Source organism: Carassius auratus, chromosome 47, assembly GCF_003368295.1.
Source record: "Carassius auratus strain Wakin chromosome 47, ASM336829v1, whole genome shotgun sequence".
Taxonomy (NCBI): domain Eukaryota; kingdom Metazoa; phylum Chordata; class Actinopteri; order Cypriniformes; family Cyprinidae; genus Carassius; species Carassius auratus.
The window spans coordinates 11,872,917-11,899,915 of record NC_039289.1 but is presented as its reverse complement, the minus strand read 5'-3'; the positions used below and the strand labels follow the sequence as shown (position 1 = coordinate 11,899,915).

The 26,999-nt window shown below is 38.4% G+C and overlaps 1 protein-coding gene across 2 annotated transcripts in view; it reads right to left on the bottom strand.

Moving 5' to 3' along the window:
• Nucleotides 1-3,822: 3,822 nt before the first annotated feature.
• LOC113065114 (dystroglycan-like) overlaps nucleotides 3,823-26,999 on the bottom strand; it is a 33,895-nt gene continuing 10,718 nt past the window's right edge. For both annotated transcript variants that reach the window (XM_026236311.1, XM_026236312.1), the window contains exons 2-3: nucleotides 14,168-14,704; nucleotides 3,823-7,464 (exon numbers count right to left, since the gene is read on the bottom strand). In XM_026236311.1, the coding sequence (XP_026092096.1) occupies nucleotides 5,179-7,464; nucleotides 14,168-14,497 (2,616 nt within the window). In that variant the 5' untranslated portion in view covers nucleotides 14,498-14,704 and the 3' untranslated portion in view covers nucleotides 3,823-5,178. The remainder of the gene's footprint in view (nucleotides 7,465-14,167; nucleotides 14,705-26,999) is intronic.

Sequence of the window (26,999 nt, the reverse complement as noted above, 5' to 3'; positions counted from 1 at the left end):
TATGTAGCCTGCAATAAAAGTACAATTTGTTAACTGCAACATTGCATCCTATTACAAAACTTCAAGGACTTAACATTGCACGTCATGTGGAGATGAGAAACAGATTGGATAATTGTGAATACACTGAATGACCACAATTACTGAACATGCTGAAACTGGATTATTTTTAAACTCTGAACCACAGAGAAATACAATGGGACTAGACGAGCTAGTTCTTGTTTTTAAAGCCGTCAACAGTGAGGGACACATATTGCTAAGAAAGCTTCATCAATGTTCAATCCTCCTGTTCATCTTGAAAATAATGCGGTAGTAATTGATATGGGGGCTCGCCCGGGATGTGTAAAGTTTCTCCTACAAGGTTGCGAGGGAAAACATCTAAATAAAGACACATTCATCAAGCGCTAGACTCGCGATGGAACCAGATCTACCGTCTTTCATCTTTGCCTTCTCAATTTGTCTGACGAGAGAGACACCCCATCTACTTTGTTCCTTATTCTAAATTAAGACAAAGGGAACATAACAGACAAAGGGAACATAACAGGTATGGCGTGTATAATTTATATCGAAGAACAGATGAATCTTGTTTGTGATAGACGAGCAGTAAATGAAAAGAAAAACGTAGCATATCTTCTTGATCTCCAGCTGTCGGGGGTTTTAAAGGCCGCAGTGCAATCGAGGGAGCTTCAGATCCTCAAAAGCAAAAGGGTTTTATGAAGGGTGCTTTCTTGCTGGAGGTTCACATTCTTTGATGGTAATGAGGGGTCTTACGGAAGAGGTTTCTTTGAGATTTTTTTTAAAATAAAATATATATATATATATATATATATATATATATATATATATATATATATATATGAATCTACAATTTTCATAGTCATGAAAATAAAGAAAACTCTTTGAATAGGAAGGTGTGTTCAAACTTTTGGTCTGTACTGCATATATACACACACATTTTATGAAGAATGTATAATATTAGTACGAAGGTTATGGAATCAGATATTGGTGTTTAAATGAACAAGTCATGAGTACACATTGTCAGTTGTTTAGCGTTGATTGGAAATGTATCCGCAAAAGAAGGTTACAGAAGGCCTCAAAAAATGCAGATTTCCCTGTAAACTTCAATAATAATAATAATAATAATAATAAACATTCCTGTATAGAAGTAAAATCTACTTAAAATTGTGTAGACGTTTTATTTTTCCTTGTTTTTTTTTTTTTCTTTTCTTTTTTTGTACAGGTATAAAATAACAAAATGCTTTGGAATACACAAAATAATAAGTAAAAAAATATATAATCTTTGGTCCTTTGAAAAAAGATTAATGTGCATAGAAAATGATTTACTCGTAATACAACAATAGAAATGGTGCGAACACCACCGTTTTCTGTTTTTAAAGAAAAAAAAAAAACACTTCACATATGCTTTAAAACTCATCTGAAATGTTTTGCAACAGACTACCACTGTAAGTACAGTACACGTTTTTGTTCGTTTTAACACTTAGCAACAAGTCAAATTATTTTCAGCGTCAATCAACATCACATCACAGAAAATGCCGCAGAACTTCGAATATCTTAGTTGTTTGAACCAGAAACATTCTTTCAATATCAAAAAAATATCATGATCACCAGGCCCTTACATACAGTGTAATATACATGAGCATCAGTGGTCCTATCGTAGTCAACTTACACAAAACTCTCAATCATGAATTATCAAAGAACCCACACACATTCCCGGTGAGAACACTTTTTAATACATGATTCAAACATACAGTGTTTGGCGGCATAAATTAACCAACGCTGTTTAACATGAAAGAGAATGACTGCAGTGTTTTTTGTCTTGATGTTGGCTTTGTATTCTTCGCTAGGCTGCACTTCTTCACAACAGCTGACCTCAGAGGTGTCTCGCTCAACACATCACTGTCATTTCTAACACCTGGTCCCAAGGTCAACTTCAGCAGCTTTAACAATGCATTGCTTAAATGTTCAACCTTTTTGTCAACTCGGTTTGTCTTTGAAACACAGCTTGCTAATTTTGTAACAATGTAAAAATTTGGACAAAATGTAAAAAAAAAAAAAAAATGATGAGAAAGAAACTCATATACGGACTGTTTCCCTTGTACCATTTAACTAGTCCTTTCATTCATAAAAGCACAATCCACTTTAAGGATTCGTTATATTCAGACATTAAGTATAAACTAATCAAATTGCTTTCTGAAGGCTGAAAATATATGTAAGGCTGACATAATTTGACAAATAAAAAACTCCAGCATACACATCAAGGCTGTGCAGAAGAATAAAAATAATATTTTTAAATAAACTTGTAGCTCAAAATATAAAATACATAGCTCAAGGTTCGTGAAAATAACCATAGTTTGGATAGATGTAATATTCTACACAAACTTACAACTTTAACAAAAAAAAAATGTAAATTTAAAAAAATATATATTAAAAAGGGATGGAGGGGAAACTATCATATTTCTTGTCCATCATTGCTTTCATTCTAAACTATGAAGAAAAAAAAGAAAAAAAACGGAAGCAGAACCAACAGCCATTTTGTAATCTGCATCTTTGGTTTTTCCACCTAAAATATTTATTCAGAGTTGTGCTGATGAGAAAGCAGTAGATTTACTGCGACAGACTCATTGTTACCGAAACAAAAGAATCCATCAGATGACGCAACAAAAAAGACAACATTACGCACTCTGTTGCTGCATTCCTGTAAAAACGACATTTACTTGCGAAGAAAAAGTTTTTATTACACCTCTGGCAAACTTCTATTGTTTTTTCTTTTGTTCCCAAATCGAACCAATTCAGTCAGATTTAAGATTAAAACAAATCATAATAATACACAACTTTAAGTAAAGAATACCGAAAATGATTTTGCAGTTTGTCAATGTCGTTCCGTGATGAAGTGCATTTTGCAGTGTTTTTGTACCGCAATCCTACTGCACCTTTGAGAGACCAACCTGCCGTTTCCATTTCCATCTGCAACCTGCTGGTACGTACAAATGAAATATTGAATCAAACCTCCACAGAGTTTAGTTTACTGGTAAATCTAAAAAAGGCTAAAGGGAAGCATTCAAAACCCATACATAACCTCCTATGTGGCAAAACAATTCAGTCATCTGGGGTTTGTCAGACTTGTGGCGGTATCACACAGATCTTACACACTATTCACTGACCAGCCATGACTACGCCACACTTTTATTATTGCAAATGTCACTTTTTGAGTTCAAACCTCAAAACAAATGAGTTTAAAAAAATTAAAATAAAAAATATATATTACAATGGAAAACAAATAAGCTGAAAGCAAACTAAAAGAAAAAAGACGCATGAGGGAAAGCTATAAAATGAATCAATTACCAAGACTAAAATGTAACAAATTGCAGTACACTATATATTTATTGTTCTTAATAAACAATTTGAGGCTGTATCAAAAACTTTTTAGAAAATTAGATTGTGATTTTATCAATCTTTTTTTTCTGATTATTTTTTTTTTTTATTAAACCAGTACCGTTTACTCCTTCCATTCCTTCTCAAATATTATTATGATATATATATATATATATAGTTTTAAATAACCATCACTATGTTTAAAAAAAAATCACCCCTCATCTAACACGAACTAATGTATATATATATTTTTTCTTTTTTACCATATCGGATTTACACACATTTGGACTATAAATAGTTATATCCACAGGCAGAATATTATATACAGAAGACACTTGCTGCTATATCACCAAGGCAAAATATGGCATTCAACTGCAAATATATAATTATGACATGACATAGAATAAACAATGCCGTTGTGTAGAAGATGGGTCACCATTATAAAAATCTTCAGTCTTTATTGGAATTTTGAGTGGATCCAAGGCATATACTCCATAATCATCACTGAAATATATTTATATATTAAAAAAATATAGTAACATAAAAAGAAAAGAAAAAAAAAGGAAGAAACAAAAACTACAAATCATCTGAAACCCGAGCTTGTTCTGATTTAATCAAGTCTTTGAAATTGAGCAATCTGTCTCAATCACTGTCAGTAGCTTGAATCAAACTGGTGAAACAGTATATAGGTGGTTTTGACTTGAGGGTGCCGAACATCGTTCCTTCTGTTTTATGAGAGAATTAAGGATGCAAAGACCCCCTCAACCTGTACAACCAATTACATAACATTTCTTCATGGTCTGTGGGAAATATGATTAAGTGAGATCAATACCGAGCTCCGGCTTGTCAGGTCAAAGGCAGAATCTGCATAGACGACTGACTCTTGAGATTACCTCCTCCAAAAGTTTCACATGGCTGCAAGAAAATAATCTAGCACATATCTCAAGTCAGAACACACACTGTGATATGTTCACTCAGTGACTTAATATTTTTTTAGCTTTTCTTTCATAATCGAGGGGTGGAAAATAGTGTTTATCTCAGTGTAATAAAACTAATAAAAAATATATAATAAAAATTAAAGATGATCTAACATAACTTTCAAATATACAGTGGATTAAAAAGATCTTTCATTTTGGCTACCTCTTCTTGTAGTGATTTAACTAGACAGGTGAAGAACAATAAAAAGAGTTTAATTTTGTGTTAAAAGGCAAAACCATAATGAATCGGCATCCCACATAACTGTCTGCATGGCTGTCCAAGTCCCTCAAGGCCATCCTTTTATTCCCCTTCTGTTATTGAATTTCTCTATGAAACCTTTTGCACCTGCAGTCCGCTTTATTGTCCGCTTATATTATTCAAGATTAACAAATTCAAAAGATACAAAGAGTGCTGTTAGGCAAGGTGTTTGATTCTGAGTCAGAAAAGAAGTGAATAAAACAAACAAACAAAAAATTCTAAAATCAAAAAAAACAATAATTAGTCAAAAAGCCCATCTAGACACAAAAGCGCCGGAACTGGAGGATATATCCCCAACAGTTAAACAATAACCAGAGTAGTCAGAGGCTGAGGTTGTTTTTGCTGTCCTTTGCAGACTATCCACTTGCCCCTCCCTCCCACATCTCCTTAAGAGTCCAGTTTAACAAAACCAACCCATCATATTCAAACCCAAAACCCCTCATTTGCTCCAGCCCTCCCCTGTTCTAAAAATCCCATAATGCAAAGAAACAACAGACTGGTGTGGAACTCCAAAAGTTCCCCATCCTCCTGCTCCGGAGGTTTCTGCAAACATTAGGGTGGCACGTAAGGAGGTGGAGATCTGTACGGGGTCATGTTCTTAGGACGGGATCCCTTCCCCTCCATTGGGGTAGAGAAAGGTGGCGGTGGCTGGTAGGGAGGAGCATTAGGATCCTCATCGTGTAGAGGTATGTACTCTCCCAAAAGGTCCTGGTTCAGAGGTGTTGTCTCTGGACAGGCCATGTTAGGATACTCTGGTGGAGGAAGCGGAGGCTTTTCCTCTTGAAGGATAAGGGGCATGCTGGAAGATGGGGGTGGCTTAGAGTCATCAAGCTCATCTGCAAAAATAATGGGCACTCCTTTCTTGATGAAGGTTGCTTGGTCTTCGATAGTCAGCTTTCCCTTGCGCTTCTTGCGATAGCAGATCATGGCAATGATTCCAGCTATCAGCAGAATAGCTGCAACCACCACTGCCGGTATGACGGTGTGAAGATACACATCATCATTGCTCCCTCTTCCCAAGCCCACGGCGGGAGTAACAGGGGAGGTGGTCGGATCTGGGATCTCACCTGACGGAACAAACATGTAGCTCCGACAGCTTTCTGTGCCTCTGACGGTGATATTTAAGGCCCTGAAGTCCGGTTCCATAACATGCATGAATTGTTGAGAGGGTCTGCCATCATTATTAGAGATTTTTCTGCTCAACTGCAGTATTTGCTCTTTTGGACAGGGGCTTTGCTGAAGGCTGTTGTTGGTCCATTCCACTATGATAGAGCCCTTCATTATGTTCTTCAGTGTAACAGTGCTACTGTTGCGATCACCAAAAGACTGGGCCAGTTTCTTGACAAGAAGGATCTTCTTGTGAATATCATTGGTGACTGTTCGCGCATCCCCTTCAAACACAGCAGTAAACAACACCGGTGACTTAACACTGTTTCGCCATCGATTGACATGGACCTCAAAGGCATCTATTACAGAGAGACCTCCTTTGTCAGTTGCCTGCATTAAATACTCATGTTTTCCTTCATGCACCTGGTCTGGTAATCCATAGAGCAACTGGCTTGTGCTATTGAACTGTATCCAGGAATCATCTCCAACCACATCATTGCTTTGGCGCAAAGTAAGTCTTAACTTATCGGTAGTTCCATCCTCTTTGTCAAAAAACGTGTCGGATGGAACCTTCACTTCAAAGTAGGTGCCAACATAGGCATTCACCTGATCAATTGGGTTTTGCAGCAGAGGTTTTATATTGCCATCAATCGGGATAACAGGGGGTGCGGTGCGCCTTGGTGGCTTAGTTGTGGTGGTTTTGGGTTCTCTTGGTATTGGGGTTGTCTTTGTTTTTTTCCTTTCAGGTCTTTTTGTTGGTTTCCTGGTGGTGGGTGTTGCTGGAGTCACAGAGGGCCCAACATACACAGGCCTGGTCATGGTGGGCTCGATGGCGATAGTGCTGGTGGTGTCCATTACTCGTGTTGGCTGTGGGGGGCCTAAGGTCGGTGTGTATGCGGGTGGATCTCTGTTTCGAATGGTAGGTTTCACAGGAAGCGGCACAGGGTCACGAACAAGTGGGGCAGAACTGTCCGAGGTAGGAGCAATAGAAGGAGAGGTTGGTGTAGGAACAATACGGATGTGGGGCTCAGGGTAAGTTGTTGGGGGGAGTAATGAGGGAATGGGAGTGGGGGTGTTGTTGAGCTGCCTTCGCACCCTTTTGGGTACATGGGGCTTTTTATTAGCAATATGCCATCCAACGACTGGATATCCCAACTGTACAGACATGGCTCCTTCTTTTGCTGGAACCTGAACACTACTAATATCAGGAATGCTGCTCTGATCCAGACTGCAGCCAAGTTTCCAGGACAAAAGGGCTCCGTTTTCAACCACCTTCTTAGCATTTCCTGGTCCTGCCATGAAAGCAGACATGTCAAACAAACGGTTATTGACAACAGGTAGAATCTTCATGTGCTGAAGCCCCATTCCAGAAAACTTTTTCATGTTGGCAAGTAGTTCCACCCTCTGCTTCGAACTCATCTTTGTGAGGTCCGCGTCCAGAATGACGGTAAGCACAGTTACAGGCTCCTCATTGCCACAGATGAAAGGTTGGACATCATTGCTGGCTGACTGCTGAATTGCAAGCTGAAAAGGGTCTGTGTCAGCATGCTCCTCTGGGTGCACCTCAATGGAGAACACATCTGGGCTTTGGGAGACTTGGCTCCCATTGAAAACAGAAACAGATATGTAGTGAACGCCCTTGTCTGTCTCTAGGGGAAGGCCTTGAAGTGTGCCAGTCTCTGCATCCCAATGCAACCATGCTGGAAGCACATCCTTGCTTGCTTCTGTGATCTGAAAAACGGGAGGAGAAATAACGATTACTGCAACTGAATGACTCACATCTGGAATGTAACAAGACAAATGAGCTTACAGCGATTGCCAGATATGCACTGCTAAGTCAAACACTCAAAACCTGAAAGTAAATCCCACTTTCTAACATGACTAATATCCAATCACATGAATTAAAGGTGTCTATGATACATACTATTTAGTTTTTGTATTCAATATTTCATGGTTGTGAGCCCAACGCCAGTATCTTGAAATTCAGTAAGACAAGAGGAGTAAAGACTATAATGAATGAGTGCTCTCAGAGTGGCATAGAGCTCCCTGCGGCATGAGATACTCCACCAGCTGGAGAGCCGTTCAAGGAGCGCGCAGTCAAAAATAACCAATAATGAATCATTGGCATTGAGATGATACATTAACAAACACGCCTCTTTGCAAATACAAAACTACATCCTTTGCTTCCAAGCCCCTTAATTGGATTGTTAATAATACTAGTAATAATCCATACATGATGTAGAAACTCAAACCAGTGCACAGCAGTCACTAAAGAAGTCCAGCAAGTAGGCTTTTTCTTTCAATTGACAGGATTCAAAGGTTTAGACACTAAAATCCACCAGTACCACACCCCTATTCTGCCTTTTGCAATCTTGCTTTTGAATGTTTCCATCAACCAGTCAAAGCATGTGCGAGTTTGATTGTGAACCCATTTGATCACTTTAGAGAGACATTAATAATTCAGGTGGGTGTCTAATTGTAAGCTGATCTATTGTCTTTTTGATTGATAGAGTGCTTGTAACTTTAACAATGCTTTACTTCAAATGGTACATGGCTTGAACAGAACAGTTGTATTTTAAGGGTTAGTGTATGCAAAACGACAATTCTGTTATCATTTACACAGCCGCAGCTCTCAAATCTCATTTGCTTCCACATATATTTAAATATGGCACCTCATGAGAGGTCATAACCTGTAAAGTGAAATGGCAGTTTACTTCCTCACATTATTGTATCACTTAGGAAAAGCTGGAATGTAGTATGGTCTACTTGAACTTTGCTTTTTTTCCTGTTCTGATGTTTGGAAAAAGTGAAGCATGAACATACTTTTAAGCATCTCTTTTTGTGTTCCACAATTAAAAAGTGTCAGACTAACCTGGAATGACATTTTAGAGAGTTTTTTTTTTTTTTTTTTGGGTGACCTTTTCCTTTAAAACACAGAAATGCACCATACCTATCAATTACAGAATGTGTCAAACTACAATCAATTCTGGAATCATCCTTCAATTAGAGAACTGATTCTGCACTGCCACTGAATCTATACTGACGTTTCGCCTCATTATCTGAAAAAAAAAAAACACAGTTTATAGATATACAGCACTGGCAAAAATTACCTTACATAATCTGTTTATAGTCAAACTGATATCATCTCTGATATGAAACATATGGCACAGATGGCATGTGTCTACTTCTGGTGCCTTATCAGACCTTGCTTTAGATCAAAACGGAAGGTTAAGGCAAGTCTTCAGTGCTGCCTTCTGAAACTAGAGCATCAGTGGCAAAACACAGCCACACTGACATTCAGAGAGCCACATAGTTTCCATAGTGATTATTCATGCAACCCACACTAAAGACAGTATAACTTCTGCCAAAGGCAAGTTTCTCTTGACTTAAGTGAAGAAAGCAAGGAAAGGCAGAAACGAGTGCAGAGAGAATGTCAACAAGAATATTAGCGAGTTGTTTTTTTTCTTTCTTTCATATTTCAGTTGCTGTGTCAAGCCTGGCGGGATGCTTCTGAATGGCACATGTAGAATGGGAAAGCAAAACCTAGTTCCCTAAAAAATAATTAATAAAAATAATTCTCCAGATCCCACAGAGACAAAACCAAGGAACCAACAAAGGACCTAAAAAATAAAATTGTCACCATTTACTCACTATCGTATTGTTTCAAACCTTTTTCCAAAAAGAAAGGCCATGTTAAGCAAAATTTAAGCCTCAGTCACCTTTCACTGAATCTTTTGCAAGCAATGTGAATAGCGAGTTAGTCTTTAACATTCTGCTAAACTTATTAAACCTGATGTGCTCCACAGGAAATATAAAAAGTCAAGCAGGTGCGAAGCAACATAAAAGTAAGTAAATGATGACAATTGTCATTTTGGATGAACTATACCTTTGGCAACCCTTAGGACCTCTGTGATAGGGTTGTAACGGCAACATCTAAAAAGGCCTGATGAGAAGAATAAACTTTTCCCCAATGAAATGAAGGATGAACCGAAACTCCCTTCGCTGTGGGTCGAATAAAGCCGCTCATTGTTAGGGCACGCTTACGAGGGAGTCTGCAGGAAGAAAAGACCCCATTGTTGGGATATGAAGACAGCTGAAAAGATAAGATTCATAGTTGGGAGCGAGTAGGCTCAGGCATGTCTGTGATATTAGAGGAAGAAACGGAGACAAAAGAGGTGGTGGGGTAAACCGGCTCGGAAAATTTGAAGAGGGACAGCCTTTTAGTTTGACCAAGCAGATGTTTACAAGAAACTACTAACCCATTTTCTTTGGTTAAAAATTCATGCAACTCCACTAATCTTGGTATGTGAAGACATTTGCACATGCTTCTTTTAAACCAGACCCATCGCATTTTGAGGAGCAAAGTATTTGCACTTCTAATTTCGCGAGAGAATGACGACAGAGTGATCTTTGAAAATAACCCACTCTTACCTAGGGGAAATCGTTTGGCCCTTTTCAGCAGGCTGTGGAACATGACCCATTTTTATGCTGAAAACTACAAGTGAAATGTGGGGTGTGTTCAGGTCACTTGAGAGAGCGATTTTCGAAATGTGCAACTGAGCTGCCGGTTTAACAGAAATCAAAACAGGCTTCAAGTGGCCAATCCATTTCTACAACCTTCATCTAGGTAAATGAAAGTTAGCAAATAAACGCCGATTTGTCAGTTAAAAAAAAAAAAAATAAAAAAAAAAAATAGGAAAACAGAATAAAGGCTCAGCGGGAGAGCTGCTGTGTGTGTTAATAATAAAACTTTAAATTGCTATTCGGTAAAGGGGAGGGAATGTTAGCTTTTGAGCCATGTTGCGAAACAAACATGAACAAAGGAGAAAAACGTAAACCTGAAAGGAGAAGAAAAAAAGTGCAGTGAAGATAAAACTCTAAAACAGTATTTTTTTATCATGGATTGGTATCAAAACTAGAGGGAAAATGACAGATTTTCTAGCCTTGTCATTCGTGGCAGGCCGGTGGAGATTGATATGCAGTAACTCGTCATTTGAATTCAACATAGGACCTATTCGATAGAACCTACGGGGACATCTGCAAAACAAGGAGCCCGAAGAAAGAGGCATAAATACTAAAAGAGGGGATTACTTGTGGTTTAAATCCACAGAGCTCCATTTCCTGGAACAATCACAAGGAGAACAGTCAAGGACACTTAACTACACAACCCCTAACTGCCCTCTCGTGGAAATAACCGGAACCACAATGTTGATTCATTCATGCAAACAAAGGGCTGTATTCTGGTCCCTTTGTTTCCAAACCCAACTAAAAATGAAGAATCAGTGGACCTCGTTTCTGAAAACGATAGGTTTGTCTAAGACTGCTGAAAGGGCAGAGGTGCGGCAGAGTAATTCTAGTCTGCGGTGGCATCGGCACCGCAAAAGCTGGTTGCTAGGCAGACATAACAAATAAAGGCGAATATGCATCCACGAGACCCAAACGGAGCGGTCTTGACTTGCATACATCTCCCCTTTAACATACAGTGACTCATATTTCCAAAGGCATTTTATCATCAGCTGCAGGAATACAACTCTTCCACTGCCTCGCTGCCGAGGCTAATTAGGTTTCAGTGCCAGTCTTTGTGCCGAAAAAGGGAGGGGCTGGGGAGAAGACGAAGAATCCTGCCGTCACGGACCAGTGTGAAGGAGCAGGAGCAGAGGAATTCAGAGAAGTTAAAGGACAGGGGAGAGAGAAGCTCGGAGAGCCGTTTAAACAGGAACGATATTAGCAGCAACTAAAACATCTGTCTCCATATCTCAAAATGACTGATCACTCGTCAATTGGCTTTGGCATTTAAGACTAGAGATTTGAGCTTTATTAATGTTCAAAACAGGACAAGGGTACGTTAAGATGAGCTTAGATTTTCTCTTTTAAGCGTATCCCTTGGTTCCTTTTTATAAAATGGAGGCAAGAAATGTACAAGCATGAAGTAGGTCAGTGACTTCAAAAGGATCTTTTGCACAGTAGGAGATTTATGAATTTCTGAGGGTCCAAGCATTTCGTGGAAATCATACTGATGGGTCTGGTGTGAACAGAGGGCATCAACTGAAAGATTAAGTGCAAACAAGAGATTATAACCTGTAAATGCATTACTGTCATTTGCCAAGGCAAGCACGATATGATTATTATCGCCAACACAAATTTCCAAGTGTGAAATACACACACAGTCTCCTATGACTTTAAGATAGAAGCTTCTAAATCATGGACCCCCATGGGACCACAAGGGGGTGCAAAAAATTTCAAAGAGATACGTTTTTTAGGGCTGTTATTAGTTAAGTATTCCTTAAAATATTTTATATATATATATATATATATATATATATATATATATATATATATATATATATATATATATATATATATATATATATATATATTTTTTTTTTTTTTTTTTTTTTTAAGGTGTCCTTGTTACAGTGTAATTAAACATAAGTACTGAGTAATATTAATTAACTACATGTACTTGCTATATGGTTAGGGTTTGGATTTGGTTTAGGGTCCCCTATCTTGTAATTGTGCATAATTAATTGTGGTTGCACTTTATTTTACAGTACATGCACTAACATGTACTTATAGTGTACTTACAGTGTATTTATCTAAGAAAGTTCTGGTAACACAAGGTAACTACATGGGGTAGGGTTAGGTTTAGGGGTAGGTTCAGGGTTAGTACCTAGTTGTTACATAGTTTCTGTAATTACTATAATAAGTACATAGTATGTACATGAGGAACAGGACTGTAAAATAAAGTGCTACCTTAATTGTTATTATAAAAGTAAGTAAATGCAACATAACTTAAAATGGGTCCTAGAGCACACGTGCCAATAGTAGCATGCAGAGGGATAATCGCTGGCACGAGAGCAATGGTGAAAACAGCATACTGATGTACATTTTGAGGTAATAACTTCTAATAGTCACACAGCCTGTTAAGAGCTGAAAATGGTGAAAAAAAAGTGTGAAATTTAACTTGCGCTAGTCTACGGATGCGCGCGCGAACGATGCACAAACCAGGCACTGCTGATCGAAGCCTCAGCAGTTTAACAGAGCTAGTCAACGTCAAAATGACTGAGATGGCCAATCAAATCAAAGCAGGAGGGGTTTATGGCTCACAGAAGAAGAACGCTAAGTGTCAGTGTAACGTTAAAAAGAGCGAGGTAGGATGAAGCTGCAAATCATTTAATATTAGTCAACTTTTAACAATACGTTTTACGATGGAAAGGTTAAATGACCGACAGCTATATCCAGTGATGCAAACTACACTTTTTTTTAATATATACACACTTGTCTTTTTTGGGTTATAATGCAACCACCCACAAAACTTCATAGCTAGTCTCTGATAAACACCTTCAACACTGCCATGTTTGTGCAGATTTCATGTGCAACCACTCCAACGAGTTAAACACTCCAGTTGTAGTTTTAATTCGTTTGTTTCTCCTAGCCTGACTCACTCCTTCTCCTGAGACTAGAAAATTATTTATAGTTTGCAAAGCTGATTCTAAACACTTAAGGAATTAGAGGGGAAGTTTATTGTGGGCTACTGGTCTGGACAGGTCTGAAAGTCTATGCAATGGAACCGAGTTGTAGGCAGCTTTAACTGTTGGCGTTAGATTCTTTGGCACAGCTGTCAAGACAGATTTTCCAAAAGTGAACAAAAGGGGTTTGTGGTTTCAACTTAAAAAATGCGCTTGACAGGGCAGAAATGATCTAGTGAATGTAGGATTACACCGAAGGCCTGGGAGAGCCGCCTGACATTCAGACAGGACGGACAAACACAATGAACAGATACGGACAGGGGTCACGCTTTTGAGAACAGTTGACATGGACGGCTTGGTTAAAAATGTCTCATAAACTGCTGGGTGGTCAACAAAAGACGCCTGGTCTGGGCTCCATTGTGTTCGTACCATTAGTGCACTGCTCAGTCTTCTGAAAGAAAGAAATGCAAGCTGACAAGATGATGGAAGCACACACCTTCTTGGGCTATATACAAATAACCAATTGTAGCATCAACTACACAAAAGCAGAAAATAAATTCCATGCCCTCACAGAGTTCTGGTAAACAAACCATTTGTTTATGGTGTTGATCTAAATGTAAATCACGCCCACCCCCCACCACCCCCATGCATCAGCACACAGTTTTCTGAAAGCTCTTTGCCATCAAGTATGCGGACCACATGTATGCAAGTAGTATTGCGTTATTACAGGGACCAACACATTTTATGGTCCATCAGTCATAAGGAAAGCATAGAATAAGATTTGAGCAGTGCTTGGGGCAAAGTCACATCTTTTGCAATGACTGCATACACTGGCTTGGGAGTATTGATGTGGCACTGCCTGATATACCAGAGAAGATCCGCTTAGCACCAGAGGACAAATCTGTTTGCATGTATTTCAGTGCATTTCCAAGGATGCCGTGTGATTTGAAGGAACAGCCTCTCACCTTTACTGTGCTCCTGGAATTCTTTGCTTTGATGGGCACCCGCATTTGGAACACCCTGCCCACAACCGCTGCAGAGTCTGGGAAGCCACTGGGCTGAGACACCGCTGCGACCGCCGCTTCCGCCTCACGTATGTCCGACAGCACCGCCGAATGCATAGACGCCTCCAGCTGACTTGAGTCGCCTAGAACTTCCATTGGGTTCTGATCCCAGGAAGCCCACACTTCCATTTCTGTCAGCACCATTGTGATCAGCAACACCAGAAGAGTCCTGTCCCTCTGCCCCAGCATGGGGTGTCCCCCATCCCGGAACTCTCTCAGTTTATTGCGCATGCCTGCTTTTATTTTCTCTTGCTCGCACAAAAGAGGACGTCCAGTTGATGGGGCAGCATGCACCCCGCTGAGTCCAAAAGAACTGATCCTCTTCTCAAAAGCTCAATCCTCTTTTTTTTGTTCTCGAAGCCGGCCCCTTTCCCCTCCTTTTGTGAAAGTGCCCTCAGTAGTTCTGAAATCCCATAGTTAAGGGGCTGCCTCTGAGACCTATATTGAGAAAGAGAAAGAGAGGAATTAAGTATTTCAATAGCAACACTGACATGTCTGACCAATCCATCTTGAGAGTGATGAGTCATGTTAATGCAATAAATGGCTTGAAAAAAAATAAAAAAAAAATAAAAAAAAAATATTGGTTTAAGTAGGGCTGGGCAATTTTCAAGATTGTATAGATTCATTTGAATGTATTGTTTTTTGCCACAATTTTTTTTTTAAATCGAGGAATCATGATTTTGAATATAAATATTACCAAATGTTAGAATTAGACACTTTGACAATATGCCGATGACAACAGTAAAGAGAAATGAATGATCCAACCGCGTGTCGGTGCACGTGATTAACCACTCGCGTGAGATTTAGCTAGGAGTCATTCACACAAAATGCGTTTTTGTGCCGACAAAGATGCAATGCGGGCAGTGGAATAGGTAAAGCATGCAGTGAACTTGAATCACCTTGACTTTTGAGAATTTCTAAAATAATTTCTCGTATTATTTCTGAACACATAAGACGACAAATCTGTACAATATGTAGTTGTAGTTTTTGCATATTTTCAGCAAACATTTACATCATGCTGACAGCTTCATGTGTGGTGCACTTGGAATAGAAATTTCTAGAGTGTAAATAAAATAAAAAAGTAACGTGAATCATGTTGTAGTAACAACAAGTTGACTACTTAAAAACTCTAAAAAATTAAATAAATAAAAATTGAGAATCGGTCAAACATTCTGGAAAATTTGAGACTTAATTTTTTTGCAAAATCACTCGGCCCTAGGTATAAGCTACGTATTTGTTCAGGTCTACCCAACCATCTACAGGTTCAGAGATTCGTAAGTGTTTATAAAGTGGGTGTTTATATAAGACATTGTTGCATTCAAAAACATAAGATGCATTATCAAATATATTTATGTAGCTACTAAGTTTTTAGATATTAACAACGTAATGCTCACAACACAAAAAAGAGTGTTGTGATGCAAAAAGATTATGCACAAGCGACAAACTTGTTGGCCTTACTAGGAATGACAATTACATTATTCAATTAGGTCATGATCCATTTTAAATGCTAACCAAGGAATCAAATAAGTGATGTATCATTACGGGGCCGTAAATCACTTTAGGTTAATGGTATAAGCCAGATCTTCGATCTCTGCCAGCGCTGATGTTTCGCACTGCTTGCTAACCCACACATACACAGGTGGATCAAGACTAATCTGATTATCATTCACAGCTTTCTCTCCCTTTTCTCCTCTCACACTGTGCCTTTCATTCCCTCTCTGCCTCATTCGTCACCGAACATGTCCCTGAAAAAACACCCTGCACTGCAAGAGTAACTAGCTCCATGAGTGTTGAAAGAAATGGACGGAGACAGGGGGTCAGTCCATAGCGACCGACTGGTTAAAACACTTCAGAGGAATGCACACCATCTGAATTGTCTCTTGGGGGGAGAGCTCTACACTCTAGAGGTTTGTTATTCATGCAGGTCTTTCTTTCAGAGAGGAAGACGAAAAAGCCTGCGGTGAAAAGAGGGATGGGTTTAGTGCAGGGTGGGCTGCAGATTTTATGCATTTGAAGAGGGAGCTGCTCCGTACAATGCAGCTGATTTCCCCTGAGAACTGCTCTCGAGTCCTCGTGGCCATCCTATGAACGAGTGAAGCGGATACAAGATATATACAGTCTCTCACGCTCCCCGTGTTCAGTGGGGGATCGAGAGGAGCTTCTTCAGAAGACTCCCAAACAACAACACCACTGTGTGTCCAATACACCCTGCTATCCCTCGGAGATTCATTCTGAAAGCCAGCGGGGAAGATACTCCTATCACAAAGTCCAAACATTCAACAATCATTTTCAAAGTCAGGTTTATTTTGGGGTCTCACCCAGACGCAGACAAAACACTGTCTGAATGTTTAGATTATCGTTTGGTGTCCATCTAAGACATATGGAGGGTGGAAAAAAACATAAATAGTACCGAGAGCAATAATATTGTGATACTGTGATGGAACGGAAGGTGTGTTTACAGGTTAGGAGTACGAATTTCAGAGAATGTTTAACAAAACATTAGATTTTTCTCAACTGTGTGCAAGCCAAGGATCATCAACAGCCGACATACTGCTGGGAAGCTTCCTTTCATAGATTTTCAAATAAACATCTGATTTGTTCAGTTCGATAAGCTATTCATTTCAAGTCACCACTGACTGAATCGTTGGGATTTAGTATCCGACTCTAATCAGGGCTGGCTCTAAAGGTTTGAGATGTGTGGAAATAATCACCGCAGTCCAGAGTTTCGGACTTGTTAGTTTCCAATAGGAACTTTTATTATGCAAGTAGACGCTTAAAATAACTCCTGATGCACCTCACAGGCCAACAAATAAATCTGCCAAAAATGTGTTATTCAGATTTTTGCTTGAGTGAATAGAGCCCCATTTTTCAATTTTCACATACCAAAAAAAAAAAGTGTTTGTTTACAAAATACATATATTTTTCGATTACTTCTGGTTTTTAAGTCAACTATTCATTGGTGCATACTGTTCCAAAGATGTGTGTCCTCATAATCTTACAAAAAAAAAAAAAAAAAAAAATTGCCTCTGAACCCATTTTACTTTGCGGCAAGCCCTGTTGTTGTGCAACCCCATGTCCTTAAATCAATCCTCAGTCAATTCCTGATGAATAAGCCCTACATTTTGGTCTTGTTAGACAGTTAGAAAAGTCATGCAAGTACAAACAGGATGTTAACACATTTGTATGCTTATATAAAAAGATTAGAGAACTGTTGTTCATGACTATGTTACTATTTAGACACCTGCACCCACGGCTTCCTTCACTAAGGCTTGACCACAAAAGCACTCGCTCTTTACACATTCCACACCTCAGACAACATATTATCATGTGGATTTGTAATACCAGCCAAACACATGCTTTAAACAACGCCAGTCCTCCAGTTTTAAACTAGCCAAGTCAATCTTATGTGACATGAACTGTAGACTAAAGATAAGAACTCCACCTCCTGCTGAAAACCTGGTCACTTTTTTTTTCTTTTTCAGGCAGAATGCCTGGAGTCTTATCGCATATCATTGGCGCTGACAGGTATGGCTGGAGGTACAGTGAGTAGCATGAGCCTCTTCAGCTTTCAGCACTACAGTCCCACCATTGAGCATTCACAAAGAGCCTGATGGAATTGGCAGGTACATGAAAGAACTTAAACCTCATCTCCGGTTATGGATAAAGACGCCCTTTCAGCTCTCAGGAATGGCGGGCTGCTCTCAAAAAGCTGGAAAAAGGTGCCTATCACAGCATTCCTACCTTGATCAGCCCGGCACAAGAAGCAGCATTGGTCGCAAGAACCCTACGGCTAGTCTCACCGGCAGTAGACCGGGACCCTTTAAGCAGTCAAACGTGCCCAAAGAAGTCTTTGAAATGGACCTTTCTGCTCTAAAGACAAAATGGAAATAATTTAATGCATGGAGAAAAAAAAAAAAAAAAAAAAAAAGTATCTCGAAGGCCAGTTTTTACACGCCAGCACCTCTACAGAGGGCCATTTGTGTTGGAGGCCTGAAACAGTCCACTAAATGCTCCGAGAGATTAGGATTTGACAGGGATGTATGTAGGGTGGGGGATGAGGGTGAGCGGTAATAGGTTTGCAGACAACAGAGCAGTAGGCAAAGGGGGAAAAGCGCCCTTTGCCCTGGTTCCATGGTGACACCCCTTGTCCATCACCCCGGGGACCATGCCATTGGACAAGCTTATAAAAGGGATTGAGTCACACATTCCAGCCGGAGCAAGTCACCGAGGTTTAAATCACAGACTCTAACTTAACTAAAAAAAAAAGAGCTAAGGTGGATAACTCTCATAGTTGATGATTCTTAGAACAAATAGTTCAGACATCTGTAACTGGAAGGACTAGTCCTGTACACGTACCTTTCCAACCCTCAGAGCAAATACAGAATTCACTGCTGATGCCATAAAAAACACATTTACCAAAGCTCACAGCTGAAATATAAATGTGCCGTGAGAGAGAGATCTGAAGAATATGATATAAATAAACATCAGCCACTGAAAACTCAGTAATCCAACGTACGCAAGGTGATGTCAAGTTTATTTTTCAGGATTCTGAAACTAGAGCTTGGCAAAATACAAAACTCAAGCAATCTTCTGCCGTTAAAATGCTTCAAGCTGAGAACTAAGAATATGACCAAAGGCAAGGTGATCTGAAATAGGATTTTTATTCGAGCTTGATTTTTTTATAAACAAGTAGAGAGAGTAAGTTATGTTGCCAGTTTCTCGTTTGGTCAAAAACACAGTTAGGCTGAGCTGTGTCATGGTATATATCACAGTCATATCCTTAATGTATTATCAACATCTTATTACCGCTTATGTGTACAGTTAACTTTTACACATGAAAATCACACTCAATGTGGATGCACAAGCAGTTGCCATTGTAATGAACAAGCTGCTTGTTAAATCAAATGTACATAATCATGTATCAGAGGCAAAATTACGAAATATTGAAAATGCAACAGTGCATATTTTATTTTTCAAACTTCAAACGATTGGACCCTGATCGGAACCAGCTGATAACAACAACATCCTTTAATTGGATACGTCTCTCAACTTGACGCTCAAATCAACCGATCACATTTTAATAATGCAGAAGACGTGCACACGCATTGAGACGAATATGAGCGGCGCGTCGGTCTTCACTGGGCTGGAGTCAAATAATGATAAAGGTGCGTATAATTTAAATCACTTTGTCAGCACTCACAGTAGCTGGTGTTCAGTTTGCATCACTACTGAACTCTTCCCTCTCTGGATTAAAGCTCAAGGTGAATGGTTACCAGTTATACAAAATAAGAGAGCAAAAAAGTTCCTTAAAAACATAGCATAATAAGCAGATACCACGGCACAATTCTGAACAATACAACTAGTATTAATATTATCCTGCAAAATTAGAAGTAAAATATAATTTATTATAAATAGAATATTTTGATAAAACTGAAGTAAAACAACATGAAAATTCAAAATAATTTCAGTTAATCTAAAAGTTGAGTAAAAAGAATAAACAAGGTGACGTACTTTTCGTTTCTAAAGTGTTTGAGTTCATTTGTTACATGAAGCCCTCTCTGTAAATTTTCTGAATAACCACATATATAAATAATATATTGTGAAATGTGTTGTTACCATGAAATAAAATTATTCATACCGTGAAACAATTTTGGTCTTACCGCCCACCACAGAATGAATGGAGCAGAACTTAAGGAGAAAGGCGTACACCAAACACCTTCTTGTTATTTAAGTTATCAACTTCTGATTAGAGTAGGAAGTACTCATGAATTATCATACAGAGAGAGATGCCAAATTTCATTAGGAGCCATCGCCAACAGCTCGCTTAGGTCAATTCATACTTCATTTCTGTATTTTCCTCACTGGTGTTGGCAAGCCATTTGACGCCATGGCTTTAAATAGCTACTGACCGAAAGTACTGCCAAAACAGTAAAACCCTGCGATGCGCTCACGGTCATAGTTTGAGTTCGAGAGTCCCCTTAGTGGTAGTCTGAAGTCCTTCCCATTACAGTGAGGCATGCACCCTCAGCAGGGTCAGAGGTTATAACCACACTCCTCGTTTGGTGAGTGAGTAACGGAGAGCGGGCCTCTCCCTGAAGAGACTGACTGCGGTTGATTAATGACTTCAATACGGTGCATTCAATAGCACACTGTATGCGTGAGCAGTCAGCCTGGATGTCCGCAGCCCCTGGAAACCCTCCAGGAGCCAATCAGAACACTCTCTTTTGCCTAAGCTCCGGTCAGCTCAAAAGTGACCTTCTCCACTTCACACTGTACTCCTTCCCCACCCTGATCTGACATAGCTGAGCCTTCTATTAATGGTAACTGCTGGGCATGAGCAAAAGAAGATAGAGGCTAGCTGAAGGATTCATTCACGTCTTCAAAACCATGCTGGTCCTGGCAACAGGAGGAAAGTCGCCAATGCAGCCCAGAGTCTGTCGAGTTTGAGCAAAGACAGTGATAAATATAAATAGAAATAATTAATTCTCTTATTTCATAGAGGTTGAAATGATTTATAAAATGTTTCCATCCAAAACCGCAGTCAAGCTTCTCACACCTTTAAATAAGTCATTTATGACTTAAGCAATTACTGGATAATGTTTAAAACATTTTATAGGTTTTTGCAACTATATATATTATTTTAAAGCTAAGCATAACTATTAAAAAAAAAATAATGCTATATCCCTTTAATAAGTTGCTTATTAGCATGCACATTACTAGCATATTGGCTGTTTATTAGTATTTATAATGCACAAATTAATGCCTTATTCTACAGGACCATATTAAGACCCCCTAACCTACCCCACATAGCTAAACTTAACTACCTTACAAACAGGGCTGCACAATGCATCAAATTTTTGATTGTGATTACAATTATGGTTGCCAAAATTACGTAATCGCTCAAAGTGGCAATTAATAATTCAAAGTCCACTTAGCATAGTTTTCGTACTATAAGTCGCACCTAAGTATAAGTCCAATCTGTATAAAAAAAATAAGTCATGGTTCATGGACTCATGGTTAATCGCTACATCCCTACATGAAGGGATTGGAGCATGTTTGCTAACCATTACACCACTGAATTCACAATAGAAAAAAAAAATGTTTACTGTTGAAGAAGTTTCTTTGCTAAGAAAACATCAAATAAAGGGGCTTACACAGTAGAAGAATGTAAAATATGTAAATCAAAGTTGTAGAAAGACAGCAGTATGGAATCACACTGAAATTGCTGCTCTAAAATTCCTATCAGACAATGGTTGTTTACGTGAAAGCACACTGCATGGAAGAAAAACCCAATATGACATAATGCAACTAGAAGTAGTAATTTTTTACTATGTCCTTGTGACTTACTATCCCCTGAAATTTAATTTGTTCTCTGACGCAGAGTGAACTCTAGTGTGCAGGCACGCCAAGAACAGTGACTGTGTTATGTTCCTTAACAATTCAATTCATGAGATGCATGAGTGAATCTGGGTGAGCCATTGTGGTCAACAACAGGAAAGAATGGTATGGGGTAAATCCATATTAAAACAACTGAGTGAAACAAAACATACCAGGAGCCCTACTGCAGCTGGGGTTGGACCATCACACCCAGGTTCCTTTCTAAAAGAAAGTGCCCTTTCAAACACACAAATCCAAACATGCTTGTAGAACAAACATGAACCGAAGGACCCGTCAGTATCCTGATACTTGAGAATGGGGTGTGGAAGACATATTGACCCCACATGCATGCCTACCACAATGGGAGTCTTTAGTCCCTCTGGCTTATTACCGTGACTCCATCTAGAGTTTCAACGCCCACCTGTAGGCCACTGCAAAATATGTTTTTAAAAACCAGGCTCTTCAATGGATTATGTCGCAATTATGTACTCCCCAGCTTTCCCTTATTGCGTTAATAAGCAATGAATGCATTCGAAGCATTGAAAACAAAGCTATCGGATAGCAGCATGCAGGAATGACGTAATTCGATTTTTCTGCTCATATCTTGCATGGAACGAAGCGTTTGAAGTCTCTGTGCTTTAAGCGGTGAAAAAAGGCAGGGTAGCAGTGCTGTACACCTCTCTAATGCGTTTTTAATTTTGACGACTAGCTAAAATGAATCCTGAGAAACAATTTAGAGAATTGCACAGCTTTCCCAAACGAGAAGGAACGCATGTTCACTTTGATTAAAATTTGGTAAAGTAAGGCGTCAGCTCTTTTTCTCAAATGGCAGTACGGCTTGTGAGGAGTCTGACTGTGCTCAGTTTTAAAGCTTACTTGGACGCCTGTAATTATGGGACAGCAACAAAATGATTACGAGATTACAAAAAAAAGGGTCAAACTCGTTAAATCCTCCGATTTCCGTAGGTAGTAGGATAATGCTTCTCAACATAAAGAACTACTTACAAACTTTGTTTCAAAGTCCAAAACACCTTGCCTGGTTTAAGTCATTATAAATGAGAAAAAGAAAATCACTGCACTTCAAGATGCAATTTCCTCAGATGAACAGTGATAGCCTACATCCAGGCTACAGAGTGCAATCTCAGAAGTTTAATAGTAAGTCAGATTGATTGATTATATTACCGAAAATGATTGTCCTCAACTGATCCAGGCAGTCATTTTGGAACAGAACTTCACACTATCTTTAAATCTTCTCAAACTCTGCTTAAAACCTCCAATGTGACTGAGACAAGATGCAACTTAATCTTTCCTCAGATAAAAATCACATAGGGCAAGAGGGGCCTCTGTAGGAACACCTTTGTAATCATGTCTGATGAGCTTTGCTCAACTTTGATCACCTAAAATGACCATCTTGAGAGAATAGCCACTCTTCTCAAAAAGAAGTAAACAAACCATAGAGGACCTTTGGGATCTACAAGGGCTGCTTCTCTGGCAGGTGTTTTTTAAGGACAGATCAGACTCCTGTTAAAGACCACCAGCAAAAACCACAATCTTGAAGTTGTTAAACAATTGAGGCCAATTGGTAGAGGATACCAGTGACAGCTGGGAACCCTCAGGCTCTTAACGTGTACCAGGACACCATCCTGACCCAAAAACAATTCAGCGATACACCCCAACTGCTAAAAGGGCAGCCCACCAATTCCTGGCAAAATTTGTGATTGCAGGGATTGATTTCATATCCCCCTCTTGGGAACATACAATGGTAATATACAATGACATCCAGTTGAATAGTCAACACAAAACAGTGTTTGCAAACCATTTCATTAATTTTCTTCAGTAATGTGGCGTCTTCAAGTAAAAAATTTCTATAAGTCAAAAAAAACAAAAACAAAAACATTGGTACAGTGGGTCTTGGTTTTTATCTATTGGGATTCTATTAGGTTTGCATCAATTTTTGGAAACATTCCATGATTTTCTGGAGACTTTTGGATTTTTTGAAAAGTTTCTGGAATTTTCCAACCCTTTGCAACCCTAGATTTGATTGGATTATTAGAACAGCTTTTGTTGTTGTTATATACCATTGACATATATACAAACATCAATAAATACCAAATATTTTACATGAATTGTGGAGAACTAATAAGTTCCTAAAATGCAGTCGACAACTGTTGGTTGAAAATTAAATTAACTTTGTCGTCGTCTTCCAACTTTTTTTTGGTGTAAGGAAAGATTACAAACTGTTCTTTCTCCTTCACAGATAGGTGCGCTACTGAATCATTCTAAGTAAAACCAGTTAAGTGTATTATGAAATTTAAAAGGGTCAATTTTTTATTTAATGCTGACTGTAAGGCAAGCTGATAAGCAGGTTCCCACAGAGTTTGCAGAGACGTATTACATTCTGAGAAGATTAGGGAATACTGATATATACAGTGCCTCTACACAGCATCCTGTCTTTGGCCACCCAAAAAAAAATTATTGTTAGTAAAAACTTTTTTTTAAATCACAGAGAAGGCTGAAAACAACAAACACGCATACAGATATACTTTCCACAAGGTCAAATAAAAAAGGCAAAAGGCACCAGAAAAACCTTATAAGCAAGACAACATAAAAAAAAGATAAAACCTCTCTGTGAATGATGAACCACAAGGTAGGAGAACCAAATCACCTGCCCTAATGATTCGGAAATGGTGGGGATGCGCTAAACTGACCAAAGAGAATGATTACATTAGATCCACAATAAAACCCAGTTCAAGGACAAAAGAGACTGAAAGATACAGCTCTTATTTCTGGCAGAAGCAAACCCAAAGCGCGCACACATCCTGTCCTATGAATTTATCAGCATTGAAAATCTCATTCAGGTTTCAGAATATCATGGCTGAAACTGTAATATGGCCAGATGGCCTTCCTTCACACACACAGGCCTTAACGTTGCATGGCAGCAAAGGGAGGGAGTGAATCTGCAATATCTGTGAATGAGCTGCAAGGTCTTGAGGTGCTGGGCTGAAGCAGGGCAATGCTGGGACTGTCACATTCGGCACATAGATACAGATGGCCGAAGAAGGCAGGAGGGATGGCTGGAGTTTGCTAATGTGCGAAAATGAAGGACAACCTGCAAGGGGCCAACAATGGCATCCGGCTCCTACAACAATCAGCATTTCTGTTCTCTTTAGTGTCTATAAACCCATTGCACAAGCATCTGCTTAACCACACAACTGAAGCATGCATGTTTTTCTTGCATAAGACGCAACCAAAGAAGAGCTCTTCAAAGATCAATGTTTGTTCAGAACAAACGACAGAACAGCGACATGAGAGGAACGCGTTTTCACTTGCTGCAAAGAACTGATCAAAGCCACCGTTTTCCCACACCGTAAACAAGAATCAATGGGGCGAGAACGGTAGGTACTAGTGTCCTTAACCCAAAACAGGGAGCAACAGATGGCCTGAGAGACATAAGCACTGACTTGTTTAACAGAAACACAACTGCTGAGTCGGTCCTAGATCAATGGTCTGTGTCAATAAACACCTCACAGTAGACATCAACAACCCAACTGTGCATTTAACATCGAGGTGGATACACACATGGGTGTGGGTTAGACAATAACACAACCTCTCAAGGATATCTTCTGTTTGTTATGAAACCAGGGTGGCTCGAACTGTACCCTGCAGACACGGATACAAAACAGTGCAAATCACTGATAACACTGTGCCAAGATTTCTGTGATTCAGAAGACTACACCAATCGAAGATTTCATGGCATTTTGTTCGGGAAAACATTTCCTGAAATATGAGCCACATAAATCAAAGACACCGAGATATATATATATATATATATATATATATATATACCAAAAAAATATTTTCTGGATGTCAACCCCGGGTGATCCTATTCTTCTTGTAGTATGCTTAAAAGACAACATCAATTTCAACCTGAAACAGGCAAATAAAAAAAATTTAAAAAATAACTAATCCACTGTACCAAAATAATTTTCTTCTTCATTATTATTATTTTCCCACAATTTCAGTCTCCGGAGTGATTTAGATTTTTATAAGCTTTATGCCTAAATTTTAATCTTAATTTAACATTAAAATGAGAATCTTCTGTTGCCTTGCCTTGCACTGACAAAATATTCAAGCACTAAAAATAAATAAAATACTGCAAGTCCTGAGGATTTTTGAATTGTTTTGTTGAATTGAGCCAATTTAAATGTCACCAAGCAAATGTTATCAGACTAAAATAGGATTTTTCATAGAATGTGAAAATGACTTCTGATTCAGTTTGAATTCAGTAAAAATAAATCAGCAATGTATACCATTGTTTTCCAGCAAAATAATTTTTAATAAGTAGGGCTGCACAATTAATCAAATTTCTAATCTTATAGATGCCACAATAATGTAATCGTTCAAAGCTGCAATTAACCCTTCCAAGTCCACTTATGTTATTTTGCATGCTTAAGATGCAGGTTTTCTTAAAAATTTAATTTTAGTATAACATAATACCATTCACATTTTAACTTTTATTATAATTTAAAGAAAAAAACAATCTGATGTATAGTTGACATTTGAGGCTTAATACTATAGAAAAGCACAAAGTTTTTCAGTTAGCATGCATTCAACTTGTTTAATTTCATATAAAAATATGGCATGCGGTTTCATTAGACAATGATATAAACATCAATGTAAATTGTGATAATCATAATTTATAATTGTGATTACAATTTCAAGGGAATAATCAACGAGTTGTCATAATCGTGCAGCCCTACTAGGAAGTGAACATGAAATCCTACTTTTTTTTTGCAAGGATTTTATTATTATTATTATTCATGCAGCTTTAATAGAGCCTATATGGAATAGCCTATTTGTCTTTAGAAAATAAATGTGTTACACTGCAGAACCATTTAAAATGAGCTAAGGGTGAAAAAAAAAAAGTGAAATATGATGATCAGGACATTTTGTTGTATATTCAAATATATTTTTTTAAACCTAAAATACGTAATCTCTTTACTTAATGTTGAAAAAAAAATAATAAATAAATATATATAATAATAATAATAATAATAATAATAATAAATTCAAATAAATGATCACAATCTACCATTTTATGAATTTATAGATTTACTTTAATAAAGAAAACTTGTATCACAAATCATGTATACTTATTTTTATCTTTATTTTTCCCCTAGTCATGTCTGAAAGTAGCTTGAAATAAAATTGGTAATTTTAATATGAAATGTTGGCAGGGTAAGAAAAAAAAATCCTTAATGTTGAATGAACCCTGTACCCAAAGGACAAATTCAAAAGGCTTAATTAAAACTACAACCAACATAAGTAATTTGTTGGTGGAAAAACTCAACATGAC